At 35.3% G+C, this 13,054-nt stretch overlaps 2 protein-coding genes across 4 annotated transcripts in view; both read right to left on the bottom strand.

Moving 5' to 3' along the window:
• LOC104766322 (glutathione reductase, cytosolic) overlaps positions 1–3,236 on the bottom strand; it is a 13,960-nt gene extending 10,724 nt beyond the window's left edge. The window contains exons 1-9 of one of the 2 annotated variants that reach the window (XM_010490187.2): positions 3,105–3,236; positions 2,728–2,893; positions 2,445–2,509; positions 2,146–2,215; positions 1,836–1,907; positions 1,175–1,378; positions 875–948; positions 699–782; positions 447–534 (exon numbers count right to left, since the gene is read on the bottom strand). In XM_010490187.2, coding sequence (XP_010488489.1) covers positions 447–534; positions 699–782; positions 875–948; positions 1,175–1,378; positions 1,836–1,907; positions 2,146–2,215; positions 2,445–2,509; positions 2,728–2,868 — 798 coding nt within the window. In that variant the 5' untranslated portion in view covers positions 2,869–2,893; positions 3,105–3,236. Of the gene's footprint in view, positions 1–446; positions 535–698; positions 783–874; positions 949–1,174; positions 1,379–1,835; positions 1,908–2,145; positions 2,216–2,444; positions 2,510–2,727; positions 2,894–3,018 lie in introns of both variants that reach the window. The other variant, XM_010490188.1, reaches the window with a different exon arrangement.
• LOC104766321 (non-lysosomal glucosylceramidase) lies at positions 3,738–11,118 on the bottom strand. Of its 2 annotated transcripts, XM_010490186.2 has the most exons (19): positions 10,762–11,118; positions 10,551–10,652; positions 10,298–10,408; positions 10,132–10,188; positions 9,926–10,002; positions 9,738–9,837; positions 9,493–9,566; positions 9,305–9,405; positions 8,504–8,607; positions 8,014–8,067; positions 7,873–7,928; positions 7,743–7,781; positions 6,776–6,917; positions 6,443–6,627; positions 6,258–6,325; positions 5,983–6,055; positions 5,839–5,900; positions 4,502–5,717; positions 3,738–4,181 (listed from the first exon to the last, which is right to left on the bottom strand). In XM_010490186.2, the coding sequence occupies exons 2-19, from the start codon at positions 10,629–10,631 to the stop codon at positions 3,929–3,931; spliced, it is 2,853 nt and encodes a 950-aa protein (XP_010488488.1). In that variant the 5' UTR covers positions 10,632–10,652; positions 10,762–11,118; the 3' UTR covers positions 3,738–3,928. The 2 variants fall into 2 exon arrangements, with proteins under 2 accessions (XP_010488488.1, XP_010488487.1); XM_010490185.2 differs by lacking the exons at positions 9,305–9,405; positions 9,493–9,566; positions 9,738–9,837; ... (3 more) ...; positions 10,551–10,652; positions 10,762–11,118 and adding exons at positions 8,689–8,789; positions 8,877–8,950; positions 9,122–9,242.

Genomic DNA, 13,054 nt, shown 5'->3' with positions numbered 1-13,054 from the left:
AAGAAAAATGAATGAACTATCAGTAATTTGACATAATTTGACCGAGAGCCAAACATAAGGAAGGACTTGTATCACGTGACAAAAGAGGGATGGTTGGTATTTTGTGACTGACAGAAAGTAAAATCGCACCTTAATGGAAGTTCCTTCCTGAAGAATAAATCTACTGTAGCTCCCATTCCACGCCATATTGATGCAAACTCCACAGCAATGTACCTAATTAACAAATAAATAGAAAAAAGGATTAAACTATTGAAACGACAGCCATGCTTGGTACATCAGAAGGAAAGCATTGAGGAAGACATTACCCTCCTCCAAGCACAACAANCATCTGTTTTTATCAACTAAATTGATATTGTATGTTCAGTAAAGGATGATCCCATAACAGTGAAAGGAACTATATATCCTCTATAGTAGAGACATAAAAAGCAACGAACATATTCAGATACCTGAGTCAAACTTGTTTGCGGATGCAGATTAATGCCCCTTCCTTCAAGATTTCTAGCAACTAGTGCCCTCATTTCGTCATCAAAACCCCTGAAAAGGTAAAATTTTAGAGAGAAAAAAAGCCCAAGAAAAATGAATGAACTATCAGTAATTTGACATAATTTGACCGAGAGCCAAACATAAGGAAGGACTTGTATCACGTGACAAAAGAGGGATGGTTGGTATTTTGTGACTGACAGAAAGTAAAATCGCACCTTAATGGAAGTTCCTTCCTGAAGAATAAATCTACTGTAGCTCCCATTCCACGCCATATTGATGCAAACTCCACAGCAATGTACCTAATTAACAAATAAATAGAAAAAAGGATTAAACTATTGAAACGACAGCCATGCTTGGTACATCAGAAGGAAAGCATTGAGGAAGACATTACCCTCCTCCAAGCACAACAACACGCTTAGGAAATTCTTCCAAGCTTAAAGCTTCATCTGATGTAATAGCCAGCTCCTATAAAAGACAATTTATGTACATAAATCAGTAGACGTTCCCTACATAAGATTTTATAGTTTTTTTCTCGCAGACTAATTTTACAAGAAATCATATTGCAAACATACAGATGTATCTGTTATTCCTATTAAAATCTTTCCAAACTTACTTCGAGTATAATGATTTCATAAATACCAAGCAAATCACCCTATTGTACACAAAAAATAAACATGAACACAGAACTTACATGTCCAGGAATATTAGGCTTTTGTGCCCGACTGCCAGTGGCAATCAATATGTGCTTTGCGGTATAGCTTATTTTCGTGCCATCTATTTGTCTCACCTCCACATCATTGGGACCGACTATTCTGCCTTCACCTTCATACAATTTCACTGCAGCATTTGCCAATAGCCGCTTGTAAATATTATTCAGTCTTAGGATCTCATCAGTCTGCACATAAGGAATTAAAGAGAGTTAATTGATAATTTATGATGAAAGTTTTCACATCACCAAGATATCTAATGTATACTGAACACAATAGAAAAAATATTTAGCATGTTATAATCGGTTCCCACCATTTAACTTTCATACTTGACCAAAAATAATATAAGTATCTTCAGGAGTTTTGAAAGTTTCTCTTTGTGAGAGATCTAACACGCTATACTGCTATATTACCACCAAACCATCCAAAAAGTTAACCCCAAAAATCACTTGTCTTCAAAAAATTTCATCATATGACCTTAACAACTTACAGAATAAAGGGAGCCAGTCCAGCATTTACAGAGAAAGTGATAATGCTAATATTTTTTTAAGTGAAAGTGTATCATGACATTAAACCCGTGTAAAATATTTTACACAGTTCATAAAATATTAGAAACAATAAGGCATTGTAGTAATTCCTGCATACCTTCTTTTGCAAAAGCTTCTTCCATGTGAAGTCAACATTCTCATTTATTTCCCACCCGTAGTTTTTAGCATCCTGTCAACAGACAACCACAATACACATCGTCAAATACAATTTTCTCTCACTTTACATGACTAAGGATTTATTTTCTTCTAACCAAACTGTTAATAGAACAACATATAGCCTAAAAAGATAATGAACAGCAATACAAATGTAAAAATAATGATAGGGAAAATGACTAATTAGGAACTTTTCCCTTACAGCTAAAAGAAAGACGCTGAAATGGCAATTAAAAGGAAACAGTGGTTCTTACCTCAAGTTCACCACCGTAAGTTGCCCCATATACCAGAATCTTTTTGGGAACACAACCACGGATAACACAGCTGAAAAACACCAACAAAAATATAAGATTGCGTATAAAAGATGCCAGAACTAGCTGATGGAGGAAAAGATAAGAAAAGCCCTATCTAACACAACATTTAAACAAGTTTCTTTTAAAAAAAAGTTTCACCCCAATGTAACAGAAGAGCTCCATATAACGATAAGCAACTATATAGTTCATGCATTAACCAAGAAAGCAGAGCTAGCATATATGGATAGCAAACAACTTACGTTCCACCAACTCCTCCAATCTCCTCTGAACTAATAGGGTGAAATGGAAGCTCACAAATACCCACCTACAAACATTTGATACAGAGAACAACAACACCACATTAACAAAAGAAGATATCATCACATACATAACACAAAAGAGACCAGAATCAAACAACCGAAACGGAACACTGCAAAGTAAAAGATGTCAAAGATACAAATTCCATTTTGGGGAGACAACAGGCATACAAAAAGAAATATACACAGACTAAATGTTTCAGGATCTAAAAGAGAATCAATTCACCTTAGCGCCTTGATTAGCCGAAAACCTAGCCGCACGAACACCACCACTCCCGGCACCGATTACAAACAAATCGAAATCATAGATTGCTTCCTCAGCCGTCGCCTTATCAACCTCTCCATCAACAAGCATCTTCCTCGCCATAATTGTACAGAATCACAAATCCAAACTGAACACACACACACACACAAAAAAACCAAATCGATGATCAATCAACAACACGAAATGAAAAAAAAAAAAAAAAAAGGAAATAAAAAGAAGAAACACAGCGAATCTCGAATCAGTATAATAAACCCGATCGAGAGGAGGTTGTGTATGATGATGATGAAATCGTTTGATGAATCTCAAAGAAGAAGAAGACGCAGTGGAGAGAAGTGTACCTTAAAGCGATGGGGGAGTAAGAAGAGAACACTAATAAAAAAAGATCCAAAGAGGAGAAAGAACACAGACAGATACGGTGAGGAGCCAAATAAACCAAAATGATTGTGTTGGTTATGTTAAAGTAAGTAAAATCGGATCTGTTTAATTTAAAGGTTAGTGATCAGATCACACGACGAAATGGGTTTTTAATTAATACTGCGTCAAAAAATTTTAATTTTTGAACCATTGATTGATTTTTATTTTTCAATCGTTCATACTTTTATGATGACGTGGAATTTACATGGGATTTTTTTTTTTTTTTTTGTTATTAGTAGTATTAAATACCAACTTAGTGCTCCCTACGAAACATATGCTAAGCTATTGAAAGCGACTTTTATTTAAAGGAAGAATCTTGAAAACTCTATGGTCTAAATTGAACAAACGATACGATACGACGCGTACGTAATGTGGTGCTGGTTGCTTTCCTTACGTGTCTTTTCTTAAAGCCAACGGCGTTTAGCGAGAGAGAGAGAGAGAGATAGCTGCTAATAAAGAAACAGAAGACGAAGAGCACAAATTGTTCTTCTTCTTCTCAGGTTACATTTATTAAAACACAAATACAAAAGTTTAAGTCACAAACTTCTCACCACAAATGTTTTTTTAACTTTGGGGACGTTTCCATCACATTTTTAATGGAAACTTTTTTCCCACCTCTCTCTCTATTAATATTACAACTCAGCATTAGCTAATTAATTCCTCTTTTTGTTTTCTTTAACTTACTCCAATAGTAATCATATCAGAGATGTAAATATACTTGTATGTTATAGTAAAACATATTTAATTTTTAGCAGGAACAGCTTAACGCTGAATTGCCGAAACACTTTGCCTTGTGTTTTACAACTTTGACGTTGTGAGAGAATCTTCGGCTTCTAGGTGACAAGTGAACTCTGTCCATCATGTTTATCTGAGGAGCGTCGAGGATTGCCTTTGGCAGCGATAATGCCCATTGCATTCCCCATATAGCGAGCGGTCTCATATATATCAATGACCGGTAGTGCCCATCCATTGTCCAACCTTCCGGTGTCTGGAACCAATACCTGTATTCGGTTCAGAGAAAAAAATACATCATTTTCATGCTTTAAACATTACTCACCAATTACACCTTTACACCGCACACATTGGATGTCTTCACTGTCTCTACAACTTGATGGATAGATACCATCCACATCAACATCTACACCATTTAATCTTCTCATCCACTTTGAATTGTGTATAGCTTCTAAGAGACTATATATGAAACCTTAACCATGTCTTACGGTTTATTAAAAGTGTCATTTCGATATGTATATCTATGTGAGTGTTTTGCTGTCTGATACAGATAACATGTAATAGATCGGATTTAAAAAGAGATACTTACCCAAAACCTTCTTCTGACCAGCCAGCTGTGAAAATTCCCTCAGCAGTGGTGAATCCTTGTTCTTCCATTCCAGAGAGGATCATAGTAGCTGCAGCTGCGTAAGTAACACCTGTCCAAATCTCACGTGACTGCATGCACGTCTCATCCACTTTCCCATCAGGATGCATCCCATTTACAGCACCCATTTTGCCTCCTTTGGTCTTCATCACATTAAAATCAAATATCTTTTGCATAGTGCTTCTGATTTTGGATTCCTCGAATAATGGAGGCAGACCTGAAGATGCGGCATACCATTGACCTGCCAGCTGATCAGTCTGTATAGATTTGCTGTTGCTGCTTGTCCCACTGTCGTAATTGAAGTATGATCCATTCCAGAGTTTCTTTTCCAGTGCTGCCTTTGCATTCAAAAATTTATTCTTACACAACTCTGCAAAGAATTTGTCACCGATTTGGAGAGCCATCGCTGCCGCAGCTTGAAGAGCAGCAAGCCATAGGCAACCGCAGTAGGCACTCACGCCATGAACAGTCCATGTATCATATGTCTGGTCTGGGAAACCATCATTCTCTATTAGATCGTCATTGTCTCTATCAAACTGTTCCATGTACTCCATAGCAGCACGAACTGCGGGCCAAACGTCTATTCCAAATTGGTAATCCCCTGTGGCTGCAAAATCTCTATACACCTGAAGCACAAACTTTGGGTTAAGATCTTTCCACCTGCTTGTGTCATGTATGTTGTAGGCATTCATCTCGTTCCACGGATCATGCATCCCCAGATCGTGAGGAACCGCACCTCTGACCTTGCGAATTCCCACATTTCCTTCTGCCAGGAACTTAACCTTCCTCCCATCTTCAGACAACACAGCTTTCGCAAAATCTCGCTGGATGTTCAATTCTATCTTTGGGAATAGCATAAGGAGCGCATATGATGCATAAAAGTGCACATCATATGTACACCACATCACATACTCCACACCTTCCAAATACAGAAACCGGCCAACATCATCGCCATCATCTACATGCCGAGTGTCGACAAATAAACCATTCCGGTTATGAATAACTGATACTTCATCATTGCTTTTTATTCCAACGCTGTTGCCGTTACCAAGGTTGTTATGTTGATCATTAATGTCAAGTCCATTCGCCTTACCATCTGAATTTGCTAAACTCGATTGTTGATGCTGACTCTTCCCATTGGAATCGAGTGAAGCAGAATCTGCAACAGAAAACCTTTGATAAGGTGATACAATAGTTTCCAGGTAACAAAATTTTGTTAAAAGCAAGGACACAAATTTACACTCAAAAGATTGCCTTTGAAGAGGCAAGTAGACGCTTACCTATCCAAACTGTACCACCAGCAACCAAAAAGTAAAGCTCATTAAACAGAGTGAACTTGTACCTACAAAAAGCAAAATACTTCAGGGGAGAACAGAGAAAGACAGCAATGTATTCAAAGATCAATTAGGTTCCAAAGCGATTACCACTCAGGGAGCCTTTCATCTCTGAGAATGGAATTTTGCCATGCCTCAATATCTTCCTCCCACCTCTTATAATCTGAATTTAAAAACCAGTGCTAGTCAATAATGCATACGCAGCACCAGTCCACAGAAGATGGAAAGAAAATTGTATGTGTGTGTAACAACGAACAAATTCAATTAACAGCATTATCAGGTATACATCCAAACAGAACAGTGGCAACTTAAATGAAGCATATGACAGTCAGGCATCAGACTATCAGAGCACCACGGATACATACTTGTCAGTGCATTATGCACAAGGTCCAGTGCTGCTCTTGGAGAGGTTCCATAAAATTTAGTGTATCTCCTGCAAAACGAAGACCGATAAAGACAGAAAACAGAACTCAGAAAATGAAAATGACACAGTGCACTTGCCAAGCTAGTCAACCTTAGGAAGAGACTACTAATGTTGCACTTTCTTTACCTGTCATATGTGCTTCCCTTTGAAAATTTCACTTTCGGTGACGACCATGAAAGAGCAAAAGACACAGTGCACTTGCCATGAGCTTCTACCCATGCCGAAGCTGAGACTGCTGCACAAATAGTGTCTCCAGCTAACGAAGGTGTGCTTGGCCCGCTATTGAAGTTTTCTTGATCAAATTTTCCATCCTTTTAGAATGAATAACTCAATGTTAGTCTCATATATAAATATATATGAAACCAAAAGTCTTATACGATTGACAATTCAGACCAAAGATCAATGATCAATGAAATCCACATGCACATAGTATGATAACGATGATACAAAGAAAATCACCTTTTCCATTGTATCCCACATATCTTTCGCTGTAAAAGAACTATCTTCAGACAATCCAAAGCATGGTAAAACAGTTACATTAACATTCTGCGTCTCAGAAGCAGCAATCGCAAATGTAACCGGAGGATTTCCTTTGCCTGTCCTGCATAACCATCACACATCAAAACAAATCTACCCGCTTAGAGTAAAGAACAGAAACCTTTGACGGCAATAAGAATATATTCTGGGAGATCAACTTCATCGAGGGATCATGTGAATTAATAATCCAGTAAAGAGTGTCAAACACTTAAGAAGCACAACAAGTGTGAATTTTTAAAGGAAAAGGATTTAATTGGAGATCCTTTCTCTATGCAGAGAGAGTAAGAATAATATGCGTTCCAAACTTTTTGAATCTATAGATAGAATCATTTGTATTGATATCAAGCATAGCACCCATTCAAAAGAAGACAGATAAGAAAATATGACTAGACTATATATTCATGCAGACACACAGCATTAGAATGAATAACGCTACAAAAGAGTTGAAAGATAAGGAGACACGCATACACTTAGACAGATAATGCAACAAGATAAGGGCAGTACATTGAGCCTTCACATATTAAGAGAAGTCTATCTAGGGAACAATTTGGTGCTAATCACTGAATGGGAGACTCTGGCTCAACTAGCTATTTTCTCTGTGTTGTGCATTTACTATGTCCGATAAGGTGTCCTTCGTTGGAAAACTTTCTAATGATGAGTTAGTCCCATTATATATTTTGCTTATTCATCAGATCATTGCATACTTCAACTCTAGGCAGTGGTACTGCTTTTAACGAATAAACTTACGGTGCTGCCATTTCCTAATTACCCTCCACTAAACCAAAAAGAAATAATGGCACTGAGGACCACACTTTTCAAAGCGTTGAATCTACCACGGAATATATGTAAACCAACTGTAATATATAGTTATTAGGGTAAAATGACTTGCTTGTGATGTAAGAGGACACCGGAGACCCCATCTTCGCCTCTGAAAAGAAAAAAGAACCCCAAAAAAAAATATTAAACATCAACTTGAAGCCATAATCACGTATGGAAATATGGCACATATTTCTTCTTACATGAATGGCTCATTCACATGACCCCCTGACATATGTGAAGTCCCACCCATTGAATTCTGCACAACATAAAAGGTAATAAACATATGTTCCCTCTGCTCTTCTGGATATAATGTATTTGAAATGATTCAAATGTCAACTCACCGCCCAAGTGAAAAGGAGGCTGACTTTTGCCCTTTCCTTTCCAGTGTTCACTAACTAAAACAAAAAGTGTACGTTATAAGGTTTTCCTCATATTCTTTTTTTAAAAGGATTAATGATCAAACATTTCTGATACGGATATGTGGAGGTTCATTATCTAACTTGCCTCAGCCATCAGACAAATTTAACAAGAATAAGTAAAATATCATTCCTAAGAAAGATAGAATCTCCCATCAAATAAGCCATCTCACAAATCTGTGGGAGCTACTGCTACAACAAGAATCCAATGGAAAGTTCATGTACATTGGCGCTTTGATTACCTACTAATCTAAGGAAAAAGCATCACTACAGATCCTTACATGTGGAATGTGCACAACCTATATGTTGAGAAGCTTGCTAGCTAAAAATGTAAATCCATTCTTATGTCACATGCTTTCACAGAAGCTGAGTACCAACCCCGTATGAATAAACACTCAATGAACGGATTACTTACTGTATATACAAAAACTGCTGCTGGAAGACTACTATCTCGATAATTATTTGGTATGAAGGGCGATATTTGCCGGCATGAGATCTTCAACTCTGGATCAGGCTCACCTACAAATAGAAGAATCATTACAAGTGATACACGGAGAGGAATATGCTAGCTTCAAATGAAGAAGTTCTGCAGGTTCGTACCATCATATATAGTCCAAGCCCGAGGAAATAGAGCATGATAAGTTGAATGCTGGCCATTCAGATTCCAGCCCCATGAAGAAATACCTTTATCACGTGATTTCCTGAGACCATGAAACCAATCTAAGGTACGTGAATTAAGAAAAAAAAAGCATCATTGAATTAAAGATATTTGTCAAACAGACTTTTACCCTAAACTTCCATGCTGGCCTGGAGCCAAAACTGAGGCAAACTTTTTGTGTCCACCATCTCGAGAAATAAAAATCTGCAAAGAATGGGCCAAGAAAATGTAATAAGATACACAATTTCAGAAATTATAGACAACATAAATTAAAAACATTACAAACAAGAAAACATTTATTGTAGTAGTAACATTATCAAAAGCGTGCTAGCTGAATGACGAACAGAACATGGGTAACCACAGAAGAAAACTTACTGAGAACTGATTGGACATCATAGGTGAAGGATCACAAGTTCCAGGTGTAATTTGCCACTGCTTAAATTCACCCCTGAATCCCCTAGATATGCTTCCACTTCTGCAATTTTACCAGCAGCATCTGTCAAACCTAAACTACGGAACTATGGCAAATAAAACGAAANAAGTTCTGCAGGTTCGTACCATCATATATAGTCCAAGCCCGAGGAAATAGAGCATGATAAGTTGAATGCTGGCCATTCAGATTCCAGCCCCATGAAGAAATACCTTTATCACGTGATTTCCTGAGACCATGAAACCAATCTAAGGTACGTGAATTAAGAAAAAAAAAGCATCATTGAATTAAAGATATTTGTCAAACAGACTTTTACCCTAAACTTCCATGCTGGCCTGGAGCCAAAACTGAGGCAAACTTTTTGTGTCCACCATCTCGAGAAATAAAAATCTGCAAAGAATGGGCCAAGAAAATGTAATAAGATACACAATTTCAGAAATTATAGACAACATAAATTAAAAACATTACAAACAAGAAAACATTTATTGTAGTAGTAACATTATCAAAAGCGTGCTAGCTGAATGACGAACAGAACATGGGTAACCACAGAAGAAAACTTACTGAGAACTGATTGGACATCATAGGTGAAGGATCACAAGTTCCAGGTGTAATTTGCCACTGCTTAAATTCACCCCTGAATCCCCTAGATATGCTTCCACTTCTGCAATTTTACCAGCAGCATCTGTCAAACCTAAACTACGGAACTATGGCAAATAAAACGAAAACTCCAGAGGATATCTGCTATGTACCCCATTCCTCCAAGTGGAACACCTTGGGATGCAGATGGTTTGCAGTTCTCTTTAGTGAAAGGATCAATAGGTGCTTTCTGTAGAAATCAGAAGTTAAATTTCCACAACAAAGACCACAACTTTACACCATAAACATTTTAACAGCCTTACAGGAATGAGATACTATCGTAAGTAAATCAAGAAATTCAATTGTTCCAGGAATTTACCCTTCCATGAGAGGCCTCTTCCCTGACATAAGACCATAATCGTATCCCCAAACGTACCTGTAATTCCAAAAAAAGAAGTAAACAAACACCCCACGACATTTAATAAACTCCAAACTAAAAATTAAAATCAAGAATTTGGCAAAATAACTAGATACATCTTGGTTACCATTTTAATGGCTTCCCTAAACGTAATAGTGAACTCTTTTAAGATATTGGCATGACAGTTTAACCTCCTCCTCCATGCGTGTGGTGGCGGAGCAGCACTATCAAGATCAAGCTACAAAAACACGAGCGGATACCAAAACCAAAAAAAATAGCATAAGTCCAATTCCAAGTTCAATTCTCCAAATCCTAATGAATCTTTCTCAGCATCTAAATCTAAAAACTAGCATGGAAAAAAAAAAATGAAATAGACTCACTAATTGCAAGGTACTTTTGCTGATGAACTCCTCAGCCGGCCATGAATGCTTCCTACGGTGAAACAAAGTTGCCCCCACCATATCTTCTCAAAAATTTCCACACTGATATAATCAAAGGAAATTGGATAAACAATAAGAATCAACACGAACTTGCTTATGCTTCTTTACTTCAAAAAAAAAAAAAAAATCGATTTTTTCTTTTCTTTTCAACCTTCTATTTACATCAAAAAGAACAAAAGTTCTTTCTTTCTCAGGAAAGCATTTGCAGAAGACGCCGTTTGAAGTCGCATCAAATCAACGGGCGAATCTCGAAAAAATTCGATCTGTCAAAAAACAAAAATGAAATCCGATTCCTCTGATGAGATTTTTCTCAGAAGAAGGAGGAGGAGAAGAATTGGATTCGAATCTTTGGAAATTGGTGAGATTGAGAAGGAATCTATGTGGTGACGTGGAGACGGCGTGGCGAGCGGAGGATGGACCAAGCTTCTCTTTTCTCATACGGTGGCAACTGGCAAGTGCCTCTTTTGATTTGCGTGCGTATTATTGACGAAGACGAAAAGATCAAAACTTTTGGTGCGTTACGTTCTTTTTATTTTAGTAAAATCTGTGTTGTTTTTTATCCTTTTTTAGAAAAATATCTAATCAGAACCACGTTTTTAATCTATCTTACCATTTTTTAAATACATTTTGATATCATTCTCTTTTTATCTTTGTATCCAAACAAGTCTCAACTAAATTTTCTACAATCTTTACAACCAAACACAATCATTTACTTATTTGATAATATTAATTTCCTAAAATATATCTATCTAATTTAAATCAATATGTTAGATTAAAATATAATTTTCCTTTCATTTTTATTTAATCTTATTTTTAATTATTTTAATTACTATTTAATACATCAAGTTAATAAAATTTTAGATTTTTTAGCATATAATGTGACTTGAATTTTTATAAACGGATATATATTAAAAATTGTCTTAGGATATTTGTAACCAAACAAGTATATCCACATATAGAGCTCGGAATACATTTTTGGAGTACAATAGGGTGCCATCACTTTTTGCCAACTTTGGATCGGGTTTTTAACTAAAATTATATCCGATTAAATTATCCGGATACTCCTTAATATTGTCGAATATTTTGGGCCGGTTTTTAATCCATAGCGTACTTATTTACATCCAATTAATGCCCATTGTATCTTAGGAAAGATCTAATTTGTATACCGAATTTTTAGGGCCGAGTTTGACAAAAAGAATTGATAACCCAAATTATGTAATCACATCCTCTTAATCACATCCCTATAATATAGCAACTAATTCGAGATGAATACATCTTAGGAAATATCTAATTTGTGTTTAATAAACGATTACATATTTGGTAAGATCTTATTAGCTTTAAATGTACACTACTTATTCAATAATATCAATTGAGAATCATAATAAGAATATACCAGATCATTCATTCTAAATCATAACTAACAAATCGTAAAATGTATATTCTCAACTTGTATATTCTACAAAACTCTACCTACAACCGTTAACAGTATATATATCAACAAAATAATAGATCTGTGGTGTACCACGGGGTAAAACCTAGTACTAATTACTAACATTATTATTAATTGGGAATCTTATACCGACCACATCTGTTTAATTAATAGGGTTGGATTTGGATATCACTTTTCTGGTTTATAATATTGAATTTTTGATTAATTATCTATACTAGTATCTTTTAAAGTGTTTTAACAATTAAATATGTTTGGAAAACTATTAGCATTGAATGAATTATTCATATCCAAAAAAACTTTAGTTGACTTTCTATACTATCATTATAACCAAACACAATTTTAAATATTTATATATTTAATATTTTATAATTAATATAGATTTATAGAAAAATTATTCTAAAATTTAAAATTTTTATTCTCCTATCATCTTTGTTTGAATTTAATTTTTAATTGTTATTAATCATCATATAATACATAAAGTAAATAAAAATGTTTTTTTCTTCTGCATATATTGTAATTTGAATTTTTTAAAAATGGAGATATATCTCTATATACTTATTTAAGCAATGTTGTAAGAAGTTTAACCCTGACATATTATAAAAATATTATTGCATTTTAATTAATTTAATAACTAATAAAAGACGAAAAGATTAAAATATTTGTTGCCTTACATTTTTTTTTTTTTTGCGTTTCAGTCTTTTTATTTTCGTCAAATCTGTTGTTTTTGATCCTTTTGAAAAAAATATTTAATCAGAATTCAGAACCACATTTAAATACTAATTACTAACATTATTATTAATTGGGAATCTTACACCGACCACATCTATTTAATTAATAAGGTTGGATTTGGATATCACTTTTTTGGTTTATAATATTGAACTAGGTGATACCCCGTGCTACATCACGGAATTAAATATTTTGTTAGTTACTTTTTTTTTTGTAATTTGTATTTTTGTAATGTAGTTTTTTATTTTGATTTATTTTCTTTGTTTAT

The sequence above is a fragment of the Camelina sativa genome, chromosome 19, assembly GCF_000633955.1.
Source record: "Camelina sativa cultivar DH55 chromosome 19, Cs, whole genome shotgun sequence".
NCBI classification, from domain to species: Eukaryota; Viridiplantae; Streptophyta; class Magnoliopsida; order Brassicales; family Brassicaceae; genus Camelina; species Camelina sativa.
Note: the sequence above shows the minus strand (reverse complement) of the source record. Positions and strands in the feature narration are given on the sequence as shown.